We start from the raw sequence: 23,807 nt of genomic DNA on the forward strand, positions 1-23,807 counted from the left end.
CTGTAGCTTTAAATAATGGCATCACCTGCCAGCACATCCCACCAACTTTGACTACATTCACACTGCAGGTAAAAATGGCCCAAATCCAATTTGGTTGTCGTGTGGCAGTGTGAACAGAAAAACTGAATTTGTGGTACTGAATTCACCAGTAATGTGGACTTGGGCCATTTTTACCTGTAGTGTGAAATATTCCTTTTTGGGTATTAGAATTTACTAGAACTTCACCTAAAGATTTGGAACTGCATTCTATAACTGCCGGGTTGAGACAGACTCTCCTGACAATGCGGGAATGCAGTGGAATTTTTTGTGTGGTATTTGTAACGGTGCTCTGATCCTTTCACCACAGCTCCCTAGCCTGCTGTAAAATCCCTCTTCTATTGCTGTGAGACCAGCCAGTCGACTCCCTGCACTGATGTTTTAAACAAAGCAGGGACCGGACAGCACGCAGATTAAAGGGTCTTTTCTCTCCCCCTGTGAAAATTCACTTTGTGCTCTCCTAATCCCTTGGTGAATTAGTTAAATGAAGCGTGCTCTGTGTGAGGCCCTCGGTAAAGCCGGGACAGACCCAGAGACCCCACAGGGAGACTTTCCGGCCCTTTATTAGAGCAGAAAAGACGTCTTGAAGACCTCAGCTAGTTCTGAACATGTATTTCAAGTGTATTGAGGATTTGTTTGTGTAGATGCTTCACTATTGCGCTGCCATTTAAGCAATAGTTTGGAAAACTAAATTTACATAATTTACCCTCAGCCCAAAATGTAATCAGCCAAGTAATGTAAACTCATAGTCCACCAGGCAGCATTCTGCAATTTGCCTGCCTCAAACATCACACACTTGTACTTGATGCATGATACTAATTGTTGGGTACAACCTTTCATTACCTGTTTGTAAGGGTGGGAAAAATAATCGATTCTGCATCTCAATTCTCTCTTGAAAGAATCCAGATCAATTCACAAAATGTCATAATTGAATTTTAAAGTAAGATCTGTGTTTCCCCTTCTGTAAAATAAGTGCACACAATTCCAAAGACATTAGAAATTTTAGTGTAGCCTGTCTTGGAAGAGGGAAAAAAGCAGGATTTTAGTAACGCCAGCATGTTTGCAGTTATGGATGGGGCATAAGTTTAAAGTGCATGAAGTGAAAGTCCCAAAACCACAGTAAACAAACTCTGCGTCAGAATGTATAGCTGAATTCCAGAGCACCTTGATGGAAAACACTTTGCTTATTTGAACGTGTAAAGCGTGTGCATGCGGTTTTGGAACTCACTTATTTACTTGAGCAGAGAATGTGTAGCAGTCTCAAGCTCACTTTTGTGTGCATCATTTAAAGAGAAGAAACGATTACGATTGTGTGTGTTTGGAGTCACAACTTTAAAAAGCGAGAAGTGAGACAGAATCAGTTGATGTTAAAAATGATTAATGTCAGTAAAAGTTATAAATTGTCATATAAATAATTGTGATTAATGATTTAATATTCTTTTATTATTCTTTGCAACTATTAATATACAGTCCTAAAGTGGTCACTGATTAGCCACCTTACTTGCTAGTTATGTTTACTTAATAGCTAACACGGATTGTCTACAGTTACACAGAACTATGTGTAGTTTAGCACAGCTACATGTTCTTCATGAGAGTGAAAACACTCATTCTGCTAGCATACATGCTAAAAACATCAGAATTAGCTACATAGCTAACAAATAAACAATCCTTACTCAGCGCTGCCCTCTAAACTCTAACTTGGTGCCGCCTGTTAGAGCAACAAGTTAATAGTCCCATGGTGTTTTAGGAAATGCATTTACTGCTTTGTGTTTTCATTTGCATTTATTTGCCTCAACTTAACACACCTGATACACATTTTGTTTATTGCAGCATAATGTAACTGTGAAATCTTTGGAATTACTATGGAAAATGACTGCAGTCAGCTTAAATAACTATGATTAACTTCAACAATTGAGATCAGCTTACATTATTGCGATTATGTAAAAGGGATCCATCAATTTGTATAAACGCATCGACCACATAGCAACCAATGCGTTGTCATCGGTGTGACGTACAAACATTGATGCATTCGTGTTTATTTTCAAACCTGTTCCACGTGATTCGGCTCAGCCCGTTCCTAACGCTGTATGTGGCAGCATGCGGTGTAAGATTGTTGCAGTCCACCAAAAAGAGCCTTGCATGCATGTCTGTGTCCACATATTAAAGCACCTAACGATGCAGCAGCAAACCACTAGTCATCTGAGCAGTAGCAGCCAAGAAAACAAGGTTTTACACAGTCCTGTTGGTAACAATGGATATGGAAACGTTTTGGGTTCTGGAAAAATAACGGGCAGACAAACAAAACCTTTGCCGTTTGCAAACAATGAAAGTATGAATTAAGATACTCGTTACGGGTTATACCACAAACTTGTCTGCTCACCTGAAAAAGCACCACGGTGTTGAAGCCAGTGGCTCGATTGAGTGGAATTTCATCATATTGTGGCGTGAGGGGCTTTCTCTAAGACAAGTCATAGATCCAGGGCTGTAGTAAAGAAACTTCCTAACTCTAAAATCTTATCTGTTTAGTCAGTATGACAACTTCAATGAGGACAGAAGCTATTACTGCCACAAACAACAGTGCTTGAGTTCATAATCTTATCCATTAACTCCAGATAAGAAAACAGTATTACAGAAACATCCTAACTGGACTAATTTTAAGACAACCCCAGAGGTGTCTTAACTTCTGTTTTAACCGTCTGTTTCTATTGTTCTGTGCAGTGACAGGCAGCACAGTTCACTATTAAGATAATGATGTTACATTTATATACAATGAAAACTTGTGAGCTTCTTGTTTCTCACAGCGTTTTCTCACCATCTCCTCTTATTACCTTTGTGTGTTAATGTTGATGAAAACTTGTCAGATAAAATGTTACAGTGACGGTGGTGAATAATGAGGAGACAGAGCTGGACGTGGCTGTTTATTAGGAGGAGTAATGTTAGCGCTCGGCTAAAGTGTTTTGGAAAGTAAAACTGACACTGGTGCGTGGCGACACTGACAGCACGAATCACTGACGCAATATTCTTAACTTCAAGTTTATCACCCTTTAACTTTGTTTGACCTCAGTTACACCTTTGTTTGACCTCAGTTGTTTTACCTCAGTAACAGTAGCTAACACTAGCTGTCTGGCTAACCAACTTGATTATTTTGATTGTGTGTTTATGTTTCAGCTGTGCGCCTATGGTCAGTTGCTAGTTAACAGACATGATAGTTGATTGCCGACTTCGATTAAGTAAGTTAAGATTTCCTAACTTGAGATAAGATGCTGTATGATACGATTTCTAAATTGAGATAAGATTTGTTTCTGTAATTCGAATTTGTGAAAAGTCTTATCTTGACCTGTCAAATCTTAACAAAAAGATAGGATGTTTCTGTAATATGGCCCCTGGGGGGCTACCGTTACTGATGTAAAAAAAAGGTCAAACAAAACTAAAGTGCAATAAACATCAAGAGTATTGTGTCAGTGCTGTTTGTCAGAGCATCACTGCTCTCCAGTTTTAGTTTCCATTTCCCAAAGGCTTTTGCTGACCATGCTAACATTATTCCTCCTAATAAACAGACACACGTTCAGCTCTGTCTCCTCATTATTCACCACCATCACTGTAATATTTTATGTGACCAGTTTTCCTCAACATGAGGTAATAAGAGGGGATGGTGAAAATCGTGTCTGCAGTGTCTGGGGTTTTTAAAACACTGTTAGAAAAATCCTAGTAAGTCAAAGCCTTGTTTTCAGTGTAGATAAATGTAGCGTCATTATGCTAGTTATAGTGAACTATGCTGCCTGTCACTGCATAAAACAATCAAAATAGACAGTTAAAACAGACTTTATGACACCTCTGGGGTTGTCTTAGTGTTAGAACAGTATTTAAGAAAATTTTTTTCAAGTTAGGTTGTTTCTGTAATACTGTTTTCTTATCTGGAGTTAATGGATACGATTATGAACTTCAGAACTGTTGTTCTGTAATAGCTTCTGTCCTAAATACAGTCCTAACTTAAGTTGTCATGGTGACTAAGCAGATAAGATTTCAGACTTTGTTGTGTTATACAGCCCCTGGTCCATAACTCGGCTTTACCGAATAACTCAGAAACGGCATAACTAAGACAAAGGGAAACTGGCACTCGGCTCTCAGTGCCAGCAGGCTAGGCTACTCTGTTTGATGTTACTGCTAGGCCCACAGTTTACCTCAGTACGTAACCCTGCCCATCAAAATAAGAGTCCTCACCACGAAAATCGTACACCAAATCGTACCACAGCAAATTTTGAGGTATTGAAAATTGTCGTATCTTTGGCTAAAAGAATCGATTTAGGATCGCATTGTGATGAAACTTGTGATTTACACCCGTATTGTGTAATTATTGTGACAGTTCTAGTCCCAGCCTGACCTGTTAGCTACTTTAGCCTCTAGAGAAGCAAACTTCAGTACCAAACTTGCTTAACTATTGTTTTAAACTATGCTAGTGTGCTGCACTGCCATTAAAGCATGCATTAGGTTGTCCAGAACGTAGCGAGAGAGGGCGAGAGGAGAGTTGAATAATGAGAGTGGATGGTGCATACTGAGCAGTATGGAGTATGATCCAGGCTGAGACAGAGACTGCAGAGCAGTGTATAATTTATCTACCTGCTCCCTGCGTGTGCTCTCAGGTGCCCCATTAGTGGATGTTTATCTGGGTGATTATCTGTAGGAGTAGAACCACCTCTGGCCCGGGCAGTGATGGTGGCAGGGGCACAGATGGCACGAAGGGACAGCAGCAGCTCCGTCTGTACCACGCCCAGCTGGGTCAGCCGTCAGAGTCACTCTCCTAAATATAATCCCTGCTTTATGGAAGAGCACCGTCTATTATGCGGGCGCGATGCGTTGCGGCTCATGTTCCGAGAAACATTTATCTGTGCGATTGAGAATGGAGTAAGCTGACAAGCTCCGGTGGGAGGTGACCTACTTCCTGTCAAACCGTCATTTGCTTAGGCCTGTAGGATCCTTGGTTATGTGTGTGCATGTTTGTTTCTGTACATTTTAAAGACAGAAATGTCCTGACTTTATTGGAAAACCAGACAAAAAGAGGGCTAACCCACAGAGCCAACAAATGGGCTTGACTTTTAGAAAAGCCCCACATTCTTTTTTTAAAACTGAAAGGGCAAAACTATTTCTTATTGGTCACTAAGGTTAATTTTAGAGTTAGGCATAGAAAATGACATATAGTTTCTTGCTGGATATGTGTATTTCAGTCAAATTTGATATTCAAATTTGGGAGCCATTATTTAAAAAAACATTCAAAACAAATGTAAGGGACTGGTTTGGTTGTTTGTGTTGTACCTCATTCCATTTCCCTTCTGTAAGGAGTTCCACATTGGGTTACTGGATGCATCAGGATGACACACCAAATATTCAACACCATTGTTTTACTGAAGGTGCACACACCACTGCCGATGTACACGAGTAGAGTGTGAGATGAGCTTGAAGTTAATGTTTATCTGTACTTTTTTGCAATGCTTCTTATGTGGTGTAGCTGAAAACTGAAAAGGCAAAAATATTTTTTCTTGGTTACTGAGGATTGCTAACCTAACCTTAGTGCTGCACAGTGTTCTCATCTTATGTGTGGTAGCTTTTAGGTGGCTGCAGTAGACTTTCTATGTTTCTTTCATTAGACTAAACAAATTAGAATGTAGGCATGTAGGCCGGTTAGAAAATCCACGTCTTCACAGGTCACCATGTGGAAAATAACCACAGTAAACAGTTAAACAGGAACAAACCAGTGATCAGCATCATGTTTATAAGCCCTGCTAGTGTGGAAATGTTAGTGTGTTGCTAATGTTGGCTTGAAATAAACAAATGAATGAATGATGTTTTTTTTTCAGTCTGATTGTAAATGAGTTTCTCCTTTTACTGAGGGCTGTTACCACACTAACTCAGTTAACTGTCATCAGGCCCAGGCTTTTTAAAACCTCTGACGGAAACGTAATACGCAGGCACTTCACTGCCCTCAGGTGGGGTAGAGACATCTCATCTCAGTATAACGCTGTTGTCAGAAGAAAAACTTGTATCTCCGAAGTGGTAACTTTACAGGAGAAGGAAAAACCTACTTTACTTTCAATGTAAGTCAATGGAGCCAGACTTTTTTCAAAGTAATTTTGGGCTGTTTCTTTTGGTCCATTCATCATGAAATTTACATTCAATGTAAAGAGAAACAGCCATTTTCAAATTATGGCAAAAACTGAAAAACGACAAAAATGGAGATAGGAGGTTTTTTTCCGACAGCAGCGATAAGAAAGTATAGCATTAGAAGATTATCTTATCAGAAATTTAAAATTACTAGTCAAGTTTTAGACTTTCAAGACTGTTCAAAAATGTGAAAATTCTGACTCATCCCTTGTTAACTAGGACACAATATGGGACATATGATGATATATAGGTGCTTACATAGACATACAAATAAACATATAAACATACAAATGTTACTTATATATAAATAGAGAACATAATTCCATTTTAAAGAATTTTCATAAATCATGTTATTTTTATTGTACACTCCTGGTAATGTCAATAAAACTGATGTTGGGTTGTTTTGATTAAGTAAAAAAAAACTCAATGACTTTTTTTTATTTAAATTTTGTTTTTTGCCAAAAGCAGATAACTGCAATGGCCATTTCATGTTTCAGAGGTATACAAAGCCATGTAATGGATACAAGTTTCCTTTAAGTGCAATATTTAACATTCTTTAACATAAAACAAGCAGGTAAAGAGCTGAAAATTTAAGAAAAACAGTGCATTAATGGTCAATATTAAACATCTATAAGATCATACCTCAGAAAATCCTAAGGCTGAATCTGAAGTGCCTCACTGCTCTCTTTATAGTGCACTGTGTGAGTTAAGAAATTTTGGCTTGAACTAAAATATTACACTTTATGTCCAGTATGAATTGTGCACACATGGCTGAATCCAAAGTGGTTCTCTGTTAGACACACTGAGCTCTGTTTAGATGTATTAGCCATTATTTTAAGACCTACATGCTGCACGTTGTAGGGAGAAGGGAGCCATTTGAGATTCTGCCTAAAACAGTTTGTGGCAGTGTTGCATCACCTGACTCGAATTTGCTGAACAGATTTGTTGGGTTTCGCTCAAGAACAGCACTGGTGTTGTGTGCAGTGTTGTGACAGTGAACAGTAATGGCTTTTGTGACAAAACGAATTTAGGGTTCAGAATATGCTGTGTGTTAAGAATAACTCATGACCGTCAGCTCGTTTTTAAAGGATGGCGTTTATTGTTTTTTGCAAATAAACACTTCATATGTAAAATACATATAAGACATGTTATATAGATCTATATTACATATAGACACTTAAGTACACATATGAGACATACTGTTGAGCTGTATATGTATATGTATATATACTTATGGGACATATTATTATTACATATAGGAACTTTTATATATATATATTGCTAATGCTATTATATATAGACACATGTATGAGCCCACATCCTGACACTGTATAAAAACAAGCATGTGTATGTGTGTGTGTGTGTATGTGTTGGCAGACCTGGGTGCCGGGGGGCAGCTGGCATCTTCCAGTGTCATGAGAGGAGCTGAGAGGAAGCAGGTGGATAAGGCTTAACCGCGGTTCCACTCACACATAGCGCTCGCGGGCTTCTTCAGCTCATTACTGTATTCATGATACATCCCCCCCTGCTGACTCCCCGCAAAGAGTGGCAGTGTAATTTTAAATACGGAACTTTCTCTCCCTCGTTACCCTTCATCCCTCACAGAAAACTGTAAAATATAATAGGGTGATAGCTAGCAGAACGGTTAAATTACAAAATACTTCTGTATAAAGTAATGCACTGTATCAGCACAGATACTGACCCACATTCAGTACTGTATTTTATTCATGTTTATAAAACTGCACAGCGCGTTCACCAGTAGCTCACTGTGTCACACGGTTCAGAAGTGATGTGTACTTACAGCCTCATGTTACACATAGTTACACATAGAGGCAGTGTGAGGTACATAAAATACTGTGCAGAAGTCAGAGACCACCCTTTCATTTGTTTTAGTCGAAATGAAAAAAAAAACAGATCAGATTTTCTGTATTAAGTCTACTCTTTGCTTTTATAACTGCTTCCATTTTTTCAGGAGACTTGCTTACAGTTTTTTTTTTTCAAAGACATTTTTTCACACCTCTAAAGTTCAGTCTTAGAAGTTGGTTACATGTTCTGCTTCTCAAGTTTCAAGTAATTCCAATTACAAGTTTAGACTCGTCAGTCCATAAAACCTTACTCCACGTGTCCAGGTTCAGTGTTTTTAGTATAAATGTTCTTTTTGTCTGTTTCCTTTTCTCAGTGAGGGCCTCTTGACAGTTACACATCCTTTCAGACTCATAGTGCTGAGTTGTCTTCTCACAGTGGAAGGATGGACAGAAACACCTGTGGATTTTTTCAGATCTAAAACAAGAGTGGAGCTTGATTTTCTCCTCTCTCTCAAAGATGAAAGTGCTGTTTATCTGATGGGGACAGTTTTGGTCATCTGCCAAGTCTTGTACAGGTGTTAGGAGTCTCATTTTCTCATCTTTTAAAAAACATCTGACTTTTGTACAGTACTGTAGATATTAAATTGAAGAACTGTTATTGAACTGTTACTCATTGACCCATACCCTGAGTTCTGGTATCGGAATTGGTATCAGAAGAGAAAACCTGCAGTCGGTGCGTCTCTATAAATGAGTATATATCTGTAAAAGCAGTTACAGTCAGGTTCCTTTTATTTACAGCTATTTGCCTTCTTTCACAGTGTGTTTACCATTTCAATAATTCTGTCAAAACATTTTCAGGGGTGTCATGTGTACAAAAGTATAAAAAAGCTTTATAATTACTGTTGACAAACTCCCAGAAATGAGACCAAAGGAAATGTATTGGTATAAATAATGTCAGTTAATAGAAAATAAAATTACTTACGTTTACAGTTGCTTCTCTGTAATGCCGCCTATACTGATCAGTATTAATGCTGCTTTCTCCCTCCCTCCTTTACCAACTCTCTCTCTTTCTCTCATGCTCTCTCGCTGCTGGCTCTCGGCTTTCTTTGTTGTGTTGTTGTGGATGTGCTGTGCTATCTACAGGGAAGAAGGCGTCTCTCTCAGTACCTGCCATGAATGGAAATGAAATTAGCCCTTGATGGAGCCTATATTTACTCCTTCAGAGGAGTCTCCCTAGGTCACCCCGCTGATCCGTATCGATCCGGACAGGAGTAATTTGGGGGAAAATGACGTTTGTTTTCAGGCCTTCAGGCTCAGTCCTGAGGGGAAGGCACCCAGAGATGGAAGTGGGGGGAAAAAAAAATCAATCCTTGTAAACATTGTCTTTTCTCCCTTTTCTCCCGTCGTCCTGGGACCCCAAAGCAGCTCCATAATTAAGCTTTGTAGACTTTTGCTCGGCTCTCTCAAAGAAAGGACTGTCAGCGTAGATTACCAGTGGAACACAGCCTTTGAAGAATTGACCTTGATGTGTTTGTGCCGCTTGTTGCAGTTGGAATCGTGATCTGCCTTTGTTACGGAAAAAAAACAACCCTGTTGATTTCAGCCAAGCTCGCTTTGTTTTTCTGTTGGAATAACCAAGAAGGGAATGGTCTCTGAAATATTAGAAATTATTCTTTTATTGCTATTAGCTTACTGAATGACACACAATAAAACAGAGCCCTTAGAATAGCTGTGAATTGGTTGCAGGCACAAGGTGAAGATGGGTACGGTAGATCATCACAGCCGTGATGTGATTTGTGATGGCACACAACCTTGAGTGTCCTGATGATTTTATACAGCAGTTCTGCAAAATTAAGAACAAAGTAAAGCACAGAAGCCCTGAACTTTGTACCAAATGTCCTTTAAAATGAGCAGTTCCATTACAGATAGAGCCAAAAACTGTCGCCGTATCAGATTCAGTTTAACTGTTCCACACCAGATTAACCTGAATGTTTTTTTTTCAGTCAGTCTATAAATCATGCACAGCCCATCTTTTTTGCTGAAGTGTATTCAGTTAGTTTCTCGATAATTGGTTTATTTATGTGTCACGGCTGCTGACCGAAAAAGGTCACTTAGGAGCGACAACAGGTTTGCAATCTGACACTTTTGTACAAAATCTGACCAAACGTGCAAACGTTTGGGGCCCCTGGTTCTAAGTGAAAAGAAGTGAACACATTCTCTACAGAGAACACAGTTAGGCACATTTTAATGCATAATTAATGTTTATTTATTGAGTGTAACATAATGTCCTGTGCAAATATGGCCTGTGCAAAAGTTCTGGTGCATTTTATGTTTTATATTTAATTTTTTCCACCATGTTAAACTCAAAAAATGAATAGAAAATGTGTATAGAAAATACATAGAAAAGTGCCATATTTAAGTGTGTTCTCTGTGGAGGAAGTGTTTACTTATTTTCACTTAGAAAATCAACAACCATAATGTGACCAGGTATGTTTAAACCTTTGCATATGATTTTATTTATGTTTGCTTTAATGTAAATGATGTGAAGAATGTTTTTTTTTTCCACAAAAACGTAGCAATAATTTTCCATCAAATAAAAAAAAAATCTACTATTTCTACAAATGTAGTATCAGATAAAAATATAGAAACCACACTTAACCCCTTAAATGTCCAGGGCCCACTGACAGGCCCAAAGTTTTATTACACACTTCTGTAAGCTAAGAATAGCTCTGTCAGTTTGAATTAAAGTCTCTGTAGTTACTAAATAATAATAAGTCTTAATGTGTAATAAGTCTGTGATTTTAAGGGGTTAATGAATAAAGAATATAAAATGACACCATGATTTTGTTGGATTTTCATTGGAGATAATCGCAACTTCTGCATGAAGGTGCAAAGACTATTCCTCAAAACATGCTTGATCTGTGTGTCAGTTCCGTACAGGTAGATGTTTAGCTCAAAGCCCCGCTCTTCACTCAGAGACAGACTGACTCATCGCCTGCTTTAAAAGGTTAATGATGAACGTGTGAAACACTGAAATGAGCTGCATCATATTCACAGGTAATGTAATTGATTTTCCAATTTAAGCCACAGATCTCACAGAAGGTGTGTAACACGCTCTGTCCTTCTGTCTCTCTCATTCCACGAAAGTAATTGGGTCCATGAATGAACGGATGGAAACAGTAACATGCTAATGCAGAATCAGTACAAAGCCACTAGAGGTGCACTGGTCATGACTTGTTATGGCTGATTCCGATTTCTTTACAGCCAAATTGTTTTTTTGGCCACATTTTATTTTTTTTTTAACCTGTGGGTAGGTAGGGAGTCTGTTAGGAGGGTTCAGGTAGGCTATAAGTACGTTTCAAATTGAGTTTTTAAAATGTATAATTACAGTTTTTAATAATTACACTATAGTTTGTTGCTAAAAATTTAAAAGGAAAGTAACAATTTAGCAATAGCACATATAAAAATGAAAAAAAAATGAATACATTAGGTAACTTTCTGAAGATTTGGCCTGTTTGGTCAGATTCTGGCCAAATTTTATTTTATTTTTTAACCTGAAGCTCATGCTGTGTGGACTAAATGAACACATGAAACAATTGAAAAAACACTGGTCTACTTAAATAGCATGAATCAAACATAGTGCTACATTGACAATAGTGCAGGCACCTGCCTCACCTTGTTTACCTCATAAAATTGCAACACAGATTGGCCAAAATAAAAATAATAAACTGGCAGATTGATGATCCTGTATTTACAGCATAAAGCTTGGATCAAAGGCGTGTATCTCTGGCAACCATATATTCTTCTGCTTCATTTTTTCAAAAGTGGGCCAAGGCTTCAAACTACTACAAAAAGCTACTAGTGCTTTTTTTCTTTTCGATGTTTCTGCTGTTTTCTTTCCTCTAATCATACGCAGCATTTATGAACATATCCCAGATTGTAGTGTCCTATTTTAGGATGCAAATACAAATGCAAATGCACGTACCAAAGTAGTCCTATTTGTGATGATGTCTTCTTACACCAGATGAGCCATCTATCATTTTGGCTTCCGAGGATGTGATTGTTTTGTGATTCTTCACAGTCCCTCAGAACCTCGTCCTGTCAATCAGCACCTTTTGTACTCCAGAAACACAAATAAGCCAGATCACCATTCTAAACTCCTGTGTGTTTTGTATTTTGTAGGATATGCCCCTTTAAGGCTGGGTACACATTTGTCATGCTTGCTTTTAAAGCCCTGTTTTATGGTCCTGGAGGGCAGAAGAGAAAGGCACCTCTGTGAAAGTGTTCGACTTTCGTTCTGTTTGCATCAGCAGACGAGCTGTATATTCTCTACTGTCCTCACTTATCATCCCATCCCTTCCCATGTCCTTGAGCAGGAAGTTTCAACCACAGCACCTCCACACATACAAACAAATACACTCTGGCCTCCTCCGAGATCTGGTGTGCAGACACCACATCTGGCAAAACTGTGAGAATAGTAACAACTGTACTTACATTGGCTGAGCTGAATGGATTTAGTGGTATATCTACTTAAAGTACTGTGCAAATGTCAGAGAACACCCGCCATTAATTTCATTTCCAGTCTAAATGATTATTAAGCACAAGTTATCCATCTTTCAGAAAATATTTCTGAGGAAATCCACTTGTGTAAGGAAGAAGAAAGTCAAAGGAAAGTAAGTGAAAAGTCCAAAAGGTGTAGTTGTCAGGCTTCTGGTCGTTTTGACCTATTACCCTGGTAGAGACACTCTTTATGACCAGCCTTTGAGCTGTATGTTGGAGTATGTGTGTATGGAGTGTGTTTGGACTTAACGCTCCAACCAAGCAAGTTAAATGCCCAGATTTGCTTCACTGTAATGTTATACATTAAGGCCATTAAGTACAAGTTATTCATTTTGCAACATCAGAGAAGAAAGGAAAATACATTTAACAGAAGCCTCAACAACTAAATAGAGTAACGTTTTTTCAGTACTTATTGTGTCCACACTTTGCCTTTCTAACTATTTCCATTCTTTTCAGGAGACATTCTTTTAGTTTTTCAAAGAAATCTGCAGGGATGTTTTTCAAAATCTCCAAAGTTCAGTCTTAGAAGTTGGTTGTACTTTCTGCTTCTCAAGATCCAAAAAATGCAAACACATTCATTGATGTTGAGGTCTGGACTCTGGGAGAATCAATCTCAGTTTATTGTTCTGAGAACACCAGCAGCTTCTTTGTTTGCAAATTTTCTTCTTTTTTGTCTATTTCCTTTTCTCAGTAAGGACTTCTTGACAGCTACACATCCTTGCTGACTCATAGTGCTGTCATAGTCATAGCTATGTATATATATCACAAGACTGTAATGTAGATCTTTTGCAGAACCCTGCTGGTGTCCACCCAGTATGTGGAGAACATGCTCTTTTGTAAACTGGATGTATCAGAACTTCTAAAATGATGCCTTGCATTATTGCATGACTCATAGCATTGTCATTGTCGTCACTCAGTCTTCTCACAGTGGAAGGATGGACAGAAACCCCTGTGGATTTTTTCAGATCTGAAGCAAAAGTAGAGCTTGATTTTCTCCTCTCTCTCAAAGATGAAAGCTTTAGGTGCTGTTTATCTGAAGGGGATCTACTGTTTATCTGTTTATCTGTCCCACTTTCTCTGTATCTTTTAAGACTAATTGAACTCCTGTTTTTGTCCGTTAACTCGTCCTGCAGTTTTTGAGATATTGACACTGTTCCAACTGTTCAGTCTGATGGGGGATGTTGTGCTTGTATACAGCTTTTTGATCTGACATTTTCATACGATCTTCATTAAATTATGATTTTTTTCCCAGAGGAATGAATGGGCTGAAAAATTGCACATCTGTCTACTGTACTTCTGCTTGACTGAAAGACACCGTTTCGTATATTCTATCTTAAGGCAGGCCCCCAAGCATGAATTCAATATTGCTCTGACCCGCACTCATCTGTTTGTCTATTTTTTCTCATCCCTTGTTCCTCCCTTAGAATCCCATTCATGTTTGCCCCCAAACAAGCCCAATTATTTCTTTGCCTGACAGCCACAAAACTGCATGCCCTCACACAGGGTAGGTCCCCAAGCTCTAATCCACAGCCATACTGACCTGCACTCCTCTATGTGTCGTTTTTCATCCCTTGTTTGTCCCATAGACTCCCATTCATGTTTCACAACAACTACCAAACACTTAGCAACCCTCTTACAACTACTGCCTAGGAACACCTTACCAACCGCCTAGCAACAAGCTTCCGCTGCACAATCATTCTGCATTTTTTATAGGAAATGCACTATTCTAAGTCTTATATCTAACCTCCTCAGACACGTCCTACAAAATGAATAACTTACTATCCTTATTTAATGGCTGTTTTGACTGGGAATTAAATAAATGAAAAGTCGTCTCTGACTTTTGGACAGTATTGTAATGTAGATCTATTGCAAAATCCTGCTGGTGTCCACCCAGTATCTGGAGAATATCGCTGTTGTCGGAACAAAACCTCGTATCTCCAAAATGGTAACTTTACAGGAGAAGGAAAAAACATACTTTACTTTTAATATAAGTCAATGGAGCCAGACTTTTTTCCAAATCATTTTGGTCCATTTCTTTTGGTCCATCCATCATGAAATTTACAAACAATGTAAAGGACTACAGGCATTTTCAAAATATGTCAAAAACTGAAAAAATTGAGATACAAGGTTTTGTTCCAACGGCAGCGATATGCTCTTTTGTTCACTGGAGGTATCAGGACGTCTAAAGTGATGTCTTGCATGACTGGATCATGTAAAGTGTCCGAGTGTGAATTATTTGTGTCTTTGTTGTTGCTCATGCTGTGGGACGGAAAGCAAGTGTTCATCAATCTCTCTGCTGAATATATAGCATTTTATTATATAGCAACCTCAATCATTTTCTATCCTGTGATAGAAAAAAAGACTTTACAGTAGCTATAATCTAAATTCATTTAAACCTTTGCCCAGGTAATGCCACTCTGGGCAGTCTGACACAGCCACAGAAAGGGAAAACGCGTCCATATTTCATCTGAAATATAATTGCTTCGGAGGAAAGCAAATTGGTTTCTATCTAAATGCTAATTTTTTTACCTCTTGTGTAGTGTTGTACAATAAGATCGCACATGTGGGTTTAGTTCTCTCCAAGATGCAGAGAAAGCCTCAGATGTGTGTATTCAATATTTAATCTCCACAGACTGACGAGACCAAAAACATGGTGCTGTCTCAAAATACTAAATACTTTATTCTCACTTTAAAGCTGAAGAACCCAGACGGTCCCTGAACATTTATAATTCCAGTGTAAATGAGTGATATCTCACAGTTTTTTAGTAATTTATGGAAATGCCAGCTAGGTGTCCTTAAAAGTAACCCAACTAAGTATGCTAGCACTGTGGAATATGCAATATGCAAACCTATGTTGGGCATGTTGGACCTTTTCTTTGACAGAAATGTTTGAACAGATGAGCTGGATCAGGTGTGTTAGAGCTGAGTAATGTTGTAATATTGTCTGAGATAATTTCATATTTACACTGCCATTCAAACGTTTGGAATTACTAGGGAGTATTAACAATTTTTGCTATTTTACATACAATAATCACTTGCATAATGTGCATTTAAATATTGCGAAGATATTTTTAGATGTTTCCTTCAATATTTTAAGAATTCCGTGAACAAAAGTTATCAAGTGATCAATAATACACTGTACTTATGTATTTACTTGATTACTTTTTGGATCAGATTATGTGGCTTTTGTTGTGAAACATGGGGAATTCTGGATATTTAACTTACTTTATACTTAATTCTCAAATAGGTACTCGAGTACTTGGTTAGCTGTTGGAAGTGCCAGGATTTGAATGCTGTTCGGGCATTAGTTTTGTTTTATCACAGAAAGACAGAGACAATATACAGTAAAACACTTATTTATTGGTTCAGCACGACTCTAAAATGTGGCGAGTTTATATATTTGTGAGTAAGTCTATTACGTGACACTTTGCTACTACGAAACATGAGAACCTTAATGTGAAACCACCCTTAACGTCAAAACGTTACATGAGGAGGTGGGGTAATGTAAGTTTTACAGGTGTTTTTCTGTTTTTCTTTTAGTTCTATCTGAATTCACTATTTTACTTTCTATAAAATCAACAGTAGAAATCACCTCAGATTAGATTAATCCCATGCAAATCGACATGTCTGTAAAATTTTATCACATTCATCCCCACAAGTGCACAACAGAGCATTAAAACATGCACAAATTACAGAAAGAAATTGATTTTATGCCATGATGTTGACTGTTAGTTGTAAATTCTCAAGCTAATGACAACATTAATGATACAGTGCATCTACTTAGGACAGCTGTAGATAGTTAGGAAAATGGAATAATGGCTGAAGTACATGTTGTGACGTGATTTGTACTCATTTCTGGAGTACAGGTGGTGCATTACTCGAGTAGACACTCCCACCTCTGTACTATATCTTATTCGCGTAATGCTCATTGGTGGCAGTTTACTTGCATTGGCTGTTAGCAGCGTTTCTGTCTGAACTGTTCTTTTGACTGGCTTTAATGCATGCACTGGTTGAACCTGCTGATGTAATGTGTGATAACCTGCACTTCAACTGGATTAAGCATAATACATAACACCTTTCATGGATAATAAAGAGAGCACTTAGAGGATCTTATGTAACACTGTATTGTCTCCTGTCTGATCTTTCAGTGTCATCTCTCAGACCACACTGTCTTGTACTTTCACCTTCAAAATATACTATAGGCTAAAAGTTTGGAAACTAACTTTGTAAAAATAAAAAGTAATATGTTAATAATGGATGTGTTTGGCTGAACATGTGTAGCAATAGTGCCCAACTAACTGGTAGTTAATGAGTTGAGCTCCTGCTGATTCTCCTGCAGAGTTTTATTGCAGCTCTAATCTGATTCCCTGATTCCTCCATTCAGATGCTCTGAAGGCTTCATCAACTTAATCAGGTGTGCTATATTGAGAGTATGTGACTAAAGGTGTTAAGTGTGTGAAGGCTTTTTCTAGTATCACTTTTTTTCTGATACTGATATCTATATCGACTCGCCTTCCCCCGCTTTAGTTTAACTTTTAGTTTCACAGATTTAACCCTGAGTTTCTTCCTCTCGTCTGTTATTACCTTAAAACAGTTTTTAATCTGAACCCTGGAGTCACTCACTTCTGAGTATATAGACTTGCAGAAGTTAAAGCAGCACAGTATGGAAAGTCTATCCAGACTTAACATTTGGGATGTTCGAAAACATTGACTGATATCTGTTAATGAGTTCTGTTTTGATTGGTTGCCTCCTGCTTTAGGCTGAATAGGTGGATAAATGTAAGTGAGTTGGTTCTTGTGACATTGCAGAAACAATAAACTAAAAAAGGGCTGTCTTTGCAACATAGTCTCCATACATGGACTGTGTGGCCTGAAGAGTAACTGATATGTTTTGAAGCCTTAGAAATCTTTTCATAAACTACTTTATTTCAAAAAAGTGAGAGAAATTTGTTCTTTGGCCCTTTAAACATACATGTGGACAGCTAATCAACTTATTATATCATATTATTTTATGTGTATTTTTTATTTCATTTGTCCGTGGTCTAATGTTGCTGCGCTGTAGTTTAACCAGCAGTATCCTGTCAGGTTTTATTTGGCACTTTATGTGTTGATGGGCCAGTTCAGGTCAGTTTTGTGTGGACAGTATTCAGCTCCAATACTGACATTGTTTGCTTTAAAAAATCCGATCCAGCATTTTCTGATGACATCAGCCTGTTACTGATACCTGGTATTGGTTTGTTGCCAGCGCTATATAATACACTAGTAGTGTAACCACTCCAAAATAATGGAACATTCTGGAAACATTTCTTTTAGGTTAAAACTATACTCCAGCATTACAACTAATTACCACTCTATGCTACAGACTTAGAGCAGAAAAGAAAAAGAACAGAAAACCCAGTGACTCAAATCACCCTTTTAATTGAAGCATCTGCCCACTGACTTCTATTATAAATGTGTTTTGAGTCAATGGGTTTTCTGTTCATTTTTTAAGTACAAAGAAATCTGTTGAAATTATTGTCTGTGGTCTTGTATGTTCCGAAAAGGTAACTTTACAGGACAAGGGAGAACGTTATTAACTTTTAATGGAAGTAAATGGAGAAATATTTTTTCCCAAGCAATATTGAACCATTTGTGTTGGTCTGTTCATCATGAAATTTTGACACATCATAAAGGGCAACTGGCCTTTTCAGATTATGTCAAAAAATATAAAATGTATATAAAATGGCAAAAATGGAGATACAAGGTTTTGTCCCAACAGCAGCGATATACTACAAATGCACTTGATAGAGTTTAGGTTGAAATATGCTGAAATGTCTCTTTAAACAATGTAAATAAATATCATCGCTGTCAAAGATATATATATATATATATATATATATCAGATTGTATTTATTTTAATATTATATCAATACCATAGGTGTCCTTTACATTGTGAGAGACATTTTCAGAATAAATAGATAAATGTGAAGGATCCTAAATGACATAGAATGAAATTTTGTTACATTAACCTACATTACATGTTAAGAAAGTTTTTGCCTTCTCCTTTAAAGTTACCTTTCTGGAGATACATTTTTGTATTCATTGTTCGTAAGTTTGCTTATTCACGGTCTGCTTCTATATTTCTAGGTTGTAGCACATTGTGTAGTGCAACCTCTTTATTTGTCACAGAACATCAGATTCTTGTTTGCAGGCACAGTCTCTCAGACCATACTTAGCCCTTTGCATTCCGATGCCATTGTTTGTTCTGCTTTATTGGTGTTTAATGTGATTGAGGTAATTACTCTCACTGCATTTACTTGCGTGCAGTGACGCCGGCAGTGTAGACCCATAATTAAACGAACGTGAGAGAAAATCAGAAGCTAAGCTGCTGTAGTAGCCTGAGGGAGAGCAGCTTGAGCTGTAGGATATCAGCTCCATCACAGTAATGCTGTTATCACGGGACTGGCCATCACTCAATTACCGCCCAAACCAGCAGAGTGCTGCAAAACTAATAGCACCTCGATTAATATCAAATAGAGTTACCAACAAGCTGGAGAAATGTAGCATTGCTTTCCATTTTGTAACCAAGGTGAAGAAACAGTGTTTTTTTTAGAGCGTTTGAACTGTCAGCTTGGTGTCCAGTAATGGCTGCTGGAGTGGATGGGTGCCTGAGGCTACGCTCGACTTTTACCTTCATCTGTTTCCACAGGCTATGTGGAACTTTCCATCATCTTAGAACTTGCATCTTAGAATTTCAGTGTTTTTGCATCTGTCGGTGCACGACTGTCCTCTGTGTAGTGGACTGATAATTAAAAATTTAGAGTTTATTTCTGTGAAAAATATCTTCTACCCGCCTAAAGGGCACTATCAAAACAGATGTGTTGAAACCAACATGTAATTTGTGTTTTAAAGTTTTTTTTAACACTCTTTTCTATCTGTTTATGATTTTAGATGTAGATTCCTGCATGAATGTATTTTTGACTGCCAAATAAGGAGCAATGTTGGTTATTTTGATTAAGATATTTTTGCTCTTTTTGTTTTTCTGGTTTGGTTTGAATTGGGTGGGACTATACTGGAAGACACTAATGCCAACTGTTCTCTTGTACCTTAGTGGTGTAACCTTCTAAGCATTGACCCTATTATCAGGGAATTGGTAATCATACAGCCATCCTTGGCTGAGAGTCCAAGACAGCACAGTTGTCCTCACTGTCTCTGGATGGGTAGGATGGCCCTCTGATTTCCCCCCCATTATTCAGTGTGATGCTAGCCAGCGCAGGCATCTGTTAGCTGGTGTAACAGAACTGGTGGTTAGCATTCTCCTCCAAGCGCATTCAGCTGTCCAATGATGTTTCATTAGTGGCAGTTGAAAAGATGTGGTGGCTGGTTTTACGTGACTCTGAGAAAGCTTGTTTTTGCCTTCGCCCTCCTAGCGCTGGTGGTATTGTGTGACTGGGGGAGTCCTAACTAGTCCTAACTGGATACAACTAAATTGAAAAAAAAACTAAAAAAAAAAACATGTTTTCTTTTACCATATCAGAATCAGGGCAGATTTCTTGTCAACTGTCCTACACAAAAAAACCAAAGTCTTTTTAGTTGTGCCTGTCCACCTCCAGAGCTCTTTCTGCATAGTTTGTGGCTAGTCTAACTTAGCCAACAAATGCTCATGTTGCTTGAACGTTTTGTCATCTATTACAGCCACCTATTCACACTGCTAATGATATTTGGATGTGTGGATGCTCCTGTTTGCGTAGGTCTGGCTACACTACTGCTAATCACTGAAGCCGGAAACGCCCACACAGTCCTGATCAGCCAGGGCTGTAGCTTTTCACCTTCTTTTGAAATAATGTTTAGGATTTATTGTTTTCACATCTGACTTTGGTTGTAGGTCACAAACCTACAGGATCATTGAGATATTTTTAACATTTGCAATTGAGGTGACAGTTGTTTTAACATATCTGTGTGTTCAGTTACCCACAACACGTTTTGTGTTACTTTAATCTAGTTGACTAGACTAATCCACACTCAGGTTAAAGTGTTGTTGCTTCAGTGAAATAATGATTCAGATAGAAGTACAAAACTAATTAAGGGGATCTATTTTTCACCATTTCTGCATTCATTTCATTAGAACTTTAGAACTTTAATTTTAAGATTTTTATCTTTCTATAAATGTTCTCTTTTTTGCAGCATCCTAATAATTTCAAAACTGTGAAGTTGTGCAGGTCTAGCGTATTAGAATAATTTAATACATTTATCTGCAACAAAATGACTTTTATATTGTTGAAAACAGCGATTCCAAACTTTTGAAGTGTAGCGTTAACTCACATATTCTCTCAGAGGTATCTATCGGTCAGTCTCCGATGACCTCACACTCACAGCAATAACCGGCGGTGGTCTTAATTCCAGGCAGAGGAAGCTCAATCTCTGTGGCCACCTGTTGTTGAAAGAGCGGAAACCATGCTGCTTATCACAATGACGGTGAGTGTGTGTTTACCCACACTGACGCAGATATAAAAGCAGACAGGAAGTGCTCTGCCTGAGAGCTCTGGAGAGGCTGCCTGGTTATGAGGTCACGGGGCTGACGGATATGAGATGTGGGCTATAGCTGTCTGTGGAAAGGAAAGGAAAGGAAAGGAAAGGTGCTTATAACCTGCTCTTTAGAGCCCTAGGCCTGGCAGATAGGGCTACTCAGTGTATTCACTGTTGATCATTATTGCACTCTTAGTGTTGCTAATTTACTCCAAGGTTTATAGACATCTGTTCATCCAGCATTAAGAGTATTAATGCAGAGGTCGTCCCCATTTTGCTGCAGTAACAGCCTCTACTCTTCTAGGAAGGCATTTCTTGTTGGAACATTGCAGTGAGGATTTGATTGCATTCTGCCACAAGAGCATTAGTGAGGTCGGGTACAGATATTGGATGATTAGTTCTGGATCATAAATGCAACTCATCCCAAAGGTATTGGATGGAGCTCCAGCACTCCAGAGAACACATTTCCACTGCTTCACAGAACAGTGCTGGGAGGCTTTAACTCCTCATAGCCAATGTCTGACACTGGTCATGGTGATCTTAGGCTCTCTTTCTAATGGCAGTGCTTTTCTATGGAGATTATACAAGCTGTGTGTGCGCCACTTGTGTCACCTTAAAGTAGCTGATTAGAAGTTGTGTCTGGAAACTTTTGGACCTAAACTGTATTATATTCATGTTGTGCAGCCCTGCAGGACATTTAGTTGCTAAGACCCTTTAAAGGGCTTATTTTATAGGCTTGATTTTGTGAAGTTAATATTGCTAATATTGATATATTACACATTAGGTGTAATGATCTTTAATAGAGATTCCTCATTGATAGTATAATTTATTGTAGACGTGATCTGTGTCCTGAATACTGGCCTACAGGGTCATAAAGTTGTCCCATTAAATGACTCAGACTGCTGTATTTTCAGCAGTCTCAATGTACTTGTACTATGCTACTCTGTTTTTACACTTATTTAATGTCTTTAATACTTGTGCAGTTTAAACTCTTTTAAACTACTCAAGTTCTCATACATTTTACTTCCTATTGCTGAGAGAAAAATGGACTTTAAGTCTAATAAATCCTGCATGCATTGTGTTGTGGTCGGTATTGTATTGCAGTGTCTTGTTTAATAGCACTATGCTGTAAACACTGATCTAGTCTTGTCTGTTGCGCTGATGCCCTTGAGGAATGTTGTTTCTATCCAATATATACTTGTATATACTCACTGTATGAGAAAACCAAAAATAATAACTTTTAAACAATGAACAATATAACAGGAAGTTATAATGGTGCGAAAAAGTTTTTTTTAAGACAGCACCAAGGGTCATTTCTTAGGGGTCTCTGAGCCATAAGAGGGCCCACAAGTGTGTGTGTTTTTAAGGGCTCTTTTTTCAAGGGTTAACCATTCAAGGTGCCTATAAGATAACAGAGAAAATCCACAAGATCTACAAAATCTATTCCTCTGTATTCTGCCCCTTTTTTGTGCAACACTGGAGCTCTATATTCATTTCATATTTTTTGTTTTCCGCTGTTAACTGAACATTCGCTCCTGTTAACTGTCACCCCATTTTTGCCTGCAACGGCACACCCAAGGTAAAAGGAGCACTGTTCCTACATACTTTGGGCTACAGTCATGATCTTGGTCTCATTTGAAAGGTAAAACTCTCAAGGTTTTTTCCAATCATCAATAAATGTGTGAGTTACTGACACAGAGTAACAGAGCCTAGAGTGGAGGAGTTTATTTCCACCTGACTCATAGATCTCTAAACTGATCTCTGACTCTTGCCTTGTTATGAGGACCACATGTTTGGGATTATGATATCTCTGTGAATAGTGGATCATAAAATGGTTTAAAGGAATTGAATACTGAGATTTCAAGCTTTCTAACGTTATACTGCATCACTGTATTGCTGGACAATTTGATGCATAAAAATAATGTTTAAAAAACAGTGATCAGTGATCTAGATAAAGTTACCTCTTATGGGTACCTGCATATCAAAATTACTCAAAATGCACATCCCTAATTGTTGATGGCATCCATATTTTTTATTTATTTATTTGATTTATATAGCCAGTTTAGTTCTTTGGTTTCTGTTGTATGTTGTTAATTAATGCTTTAACATGGCATTAATTAAACGTTTAGTTTTGCTGATTAAAATGAATACAATTCCAGTTCATTTATTCAAACAAAATAACATGGATAGGATTGATGGTGGCCCCAAAGGAGAATGTCGTTTAGGGTTTAGCAATGGTGCTGACCACAACAATATGGTCAGATGATGCTGGTGTTCTTCTTAAGTCAGGACTTGCACAGTAGTGGTGATTATGCATTGTGAAAGTGGACTGAATTAGACTAGACTTGGAGATTAAAAGGCTGTCTCCTCTTTGAGATAAGCAGTGAAAGTGTATGCTGCTTGTTTCTGCTCGTGTCCTGTGCTGTAATGTGTGCAGTAACGGCTGTCCGTATTTTTTCGTCTCCACAGAGAACTCCTCCTCACTCTGGCTCTGGGCCAGGTCCTGTCGCTGCTCATCTGCGGGATTGGCCTGACCAGCAAGTACTTGGCTACTGATTACCATGCCAACACTCCAGTGTTCCAGAGCTTTCTCAACTACATCCTGCTGTTCCTGGTCTACACCACCACGCTCGCAGTAAGACAAGGTAAGGGAGGCCAACAAACCATGCAAAACGTGCTATTTAAAGATGGATAGTAAAGGAGAACTGAGTACACCTAATATTTTCCATAATAGTCAGAAAATGC

The 23,807-nt window shown here is 38.2% G+C and overlaps 1 protein-coding gene across 1 annotated transcript in view; it reads left to right on the forward strand.

Annotated features, from left to right (window-relative positions):
• slc35f1 (solute carrier family 35 member F1) overlaps positions 1-23,807 on the forward strand; it is a 141,709-nt gene that overhangs the window by 38,786 nt on the left and 79,116 nt on the right. The window contains exon 2 of the mRNA XM_036582084.1: positions 23,532-23,707. Coding sequence (XP_036437977.1) covers positions 23,532-23,707 — 176 coding nt within the window. The remainder of the gene's footprint in view (positions 1-23,531; positions 23,708-23,807) is intronic.

This window comes from Colossoma macropomum, unplaced genomic scaffold (assembly GCF_904425465.1).
Source record: "Colossoma macropomum unplaced genomic scaffold, Colossoma_macropomum, whole genome shotgun sequence".
NCBI classification, from domain to species: domain Eukaryota; kingdom Metazoa; phylum Chordata; class Actinopteri; order Characiformes; family Serrasalmidae; genus Colossoma; species Colossoma macropomum.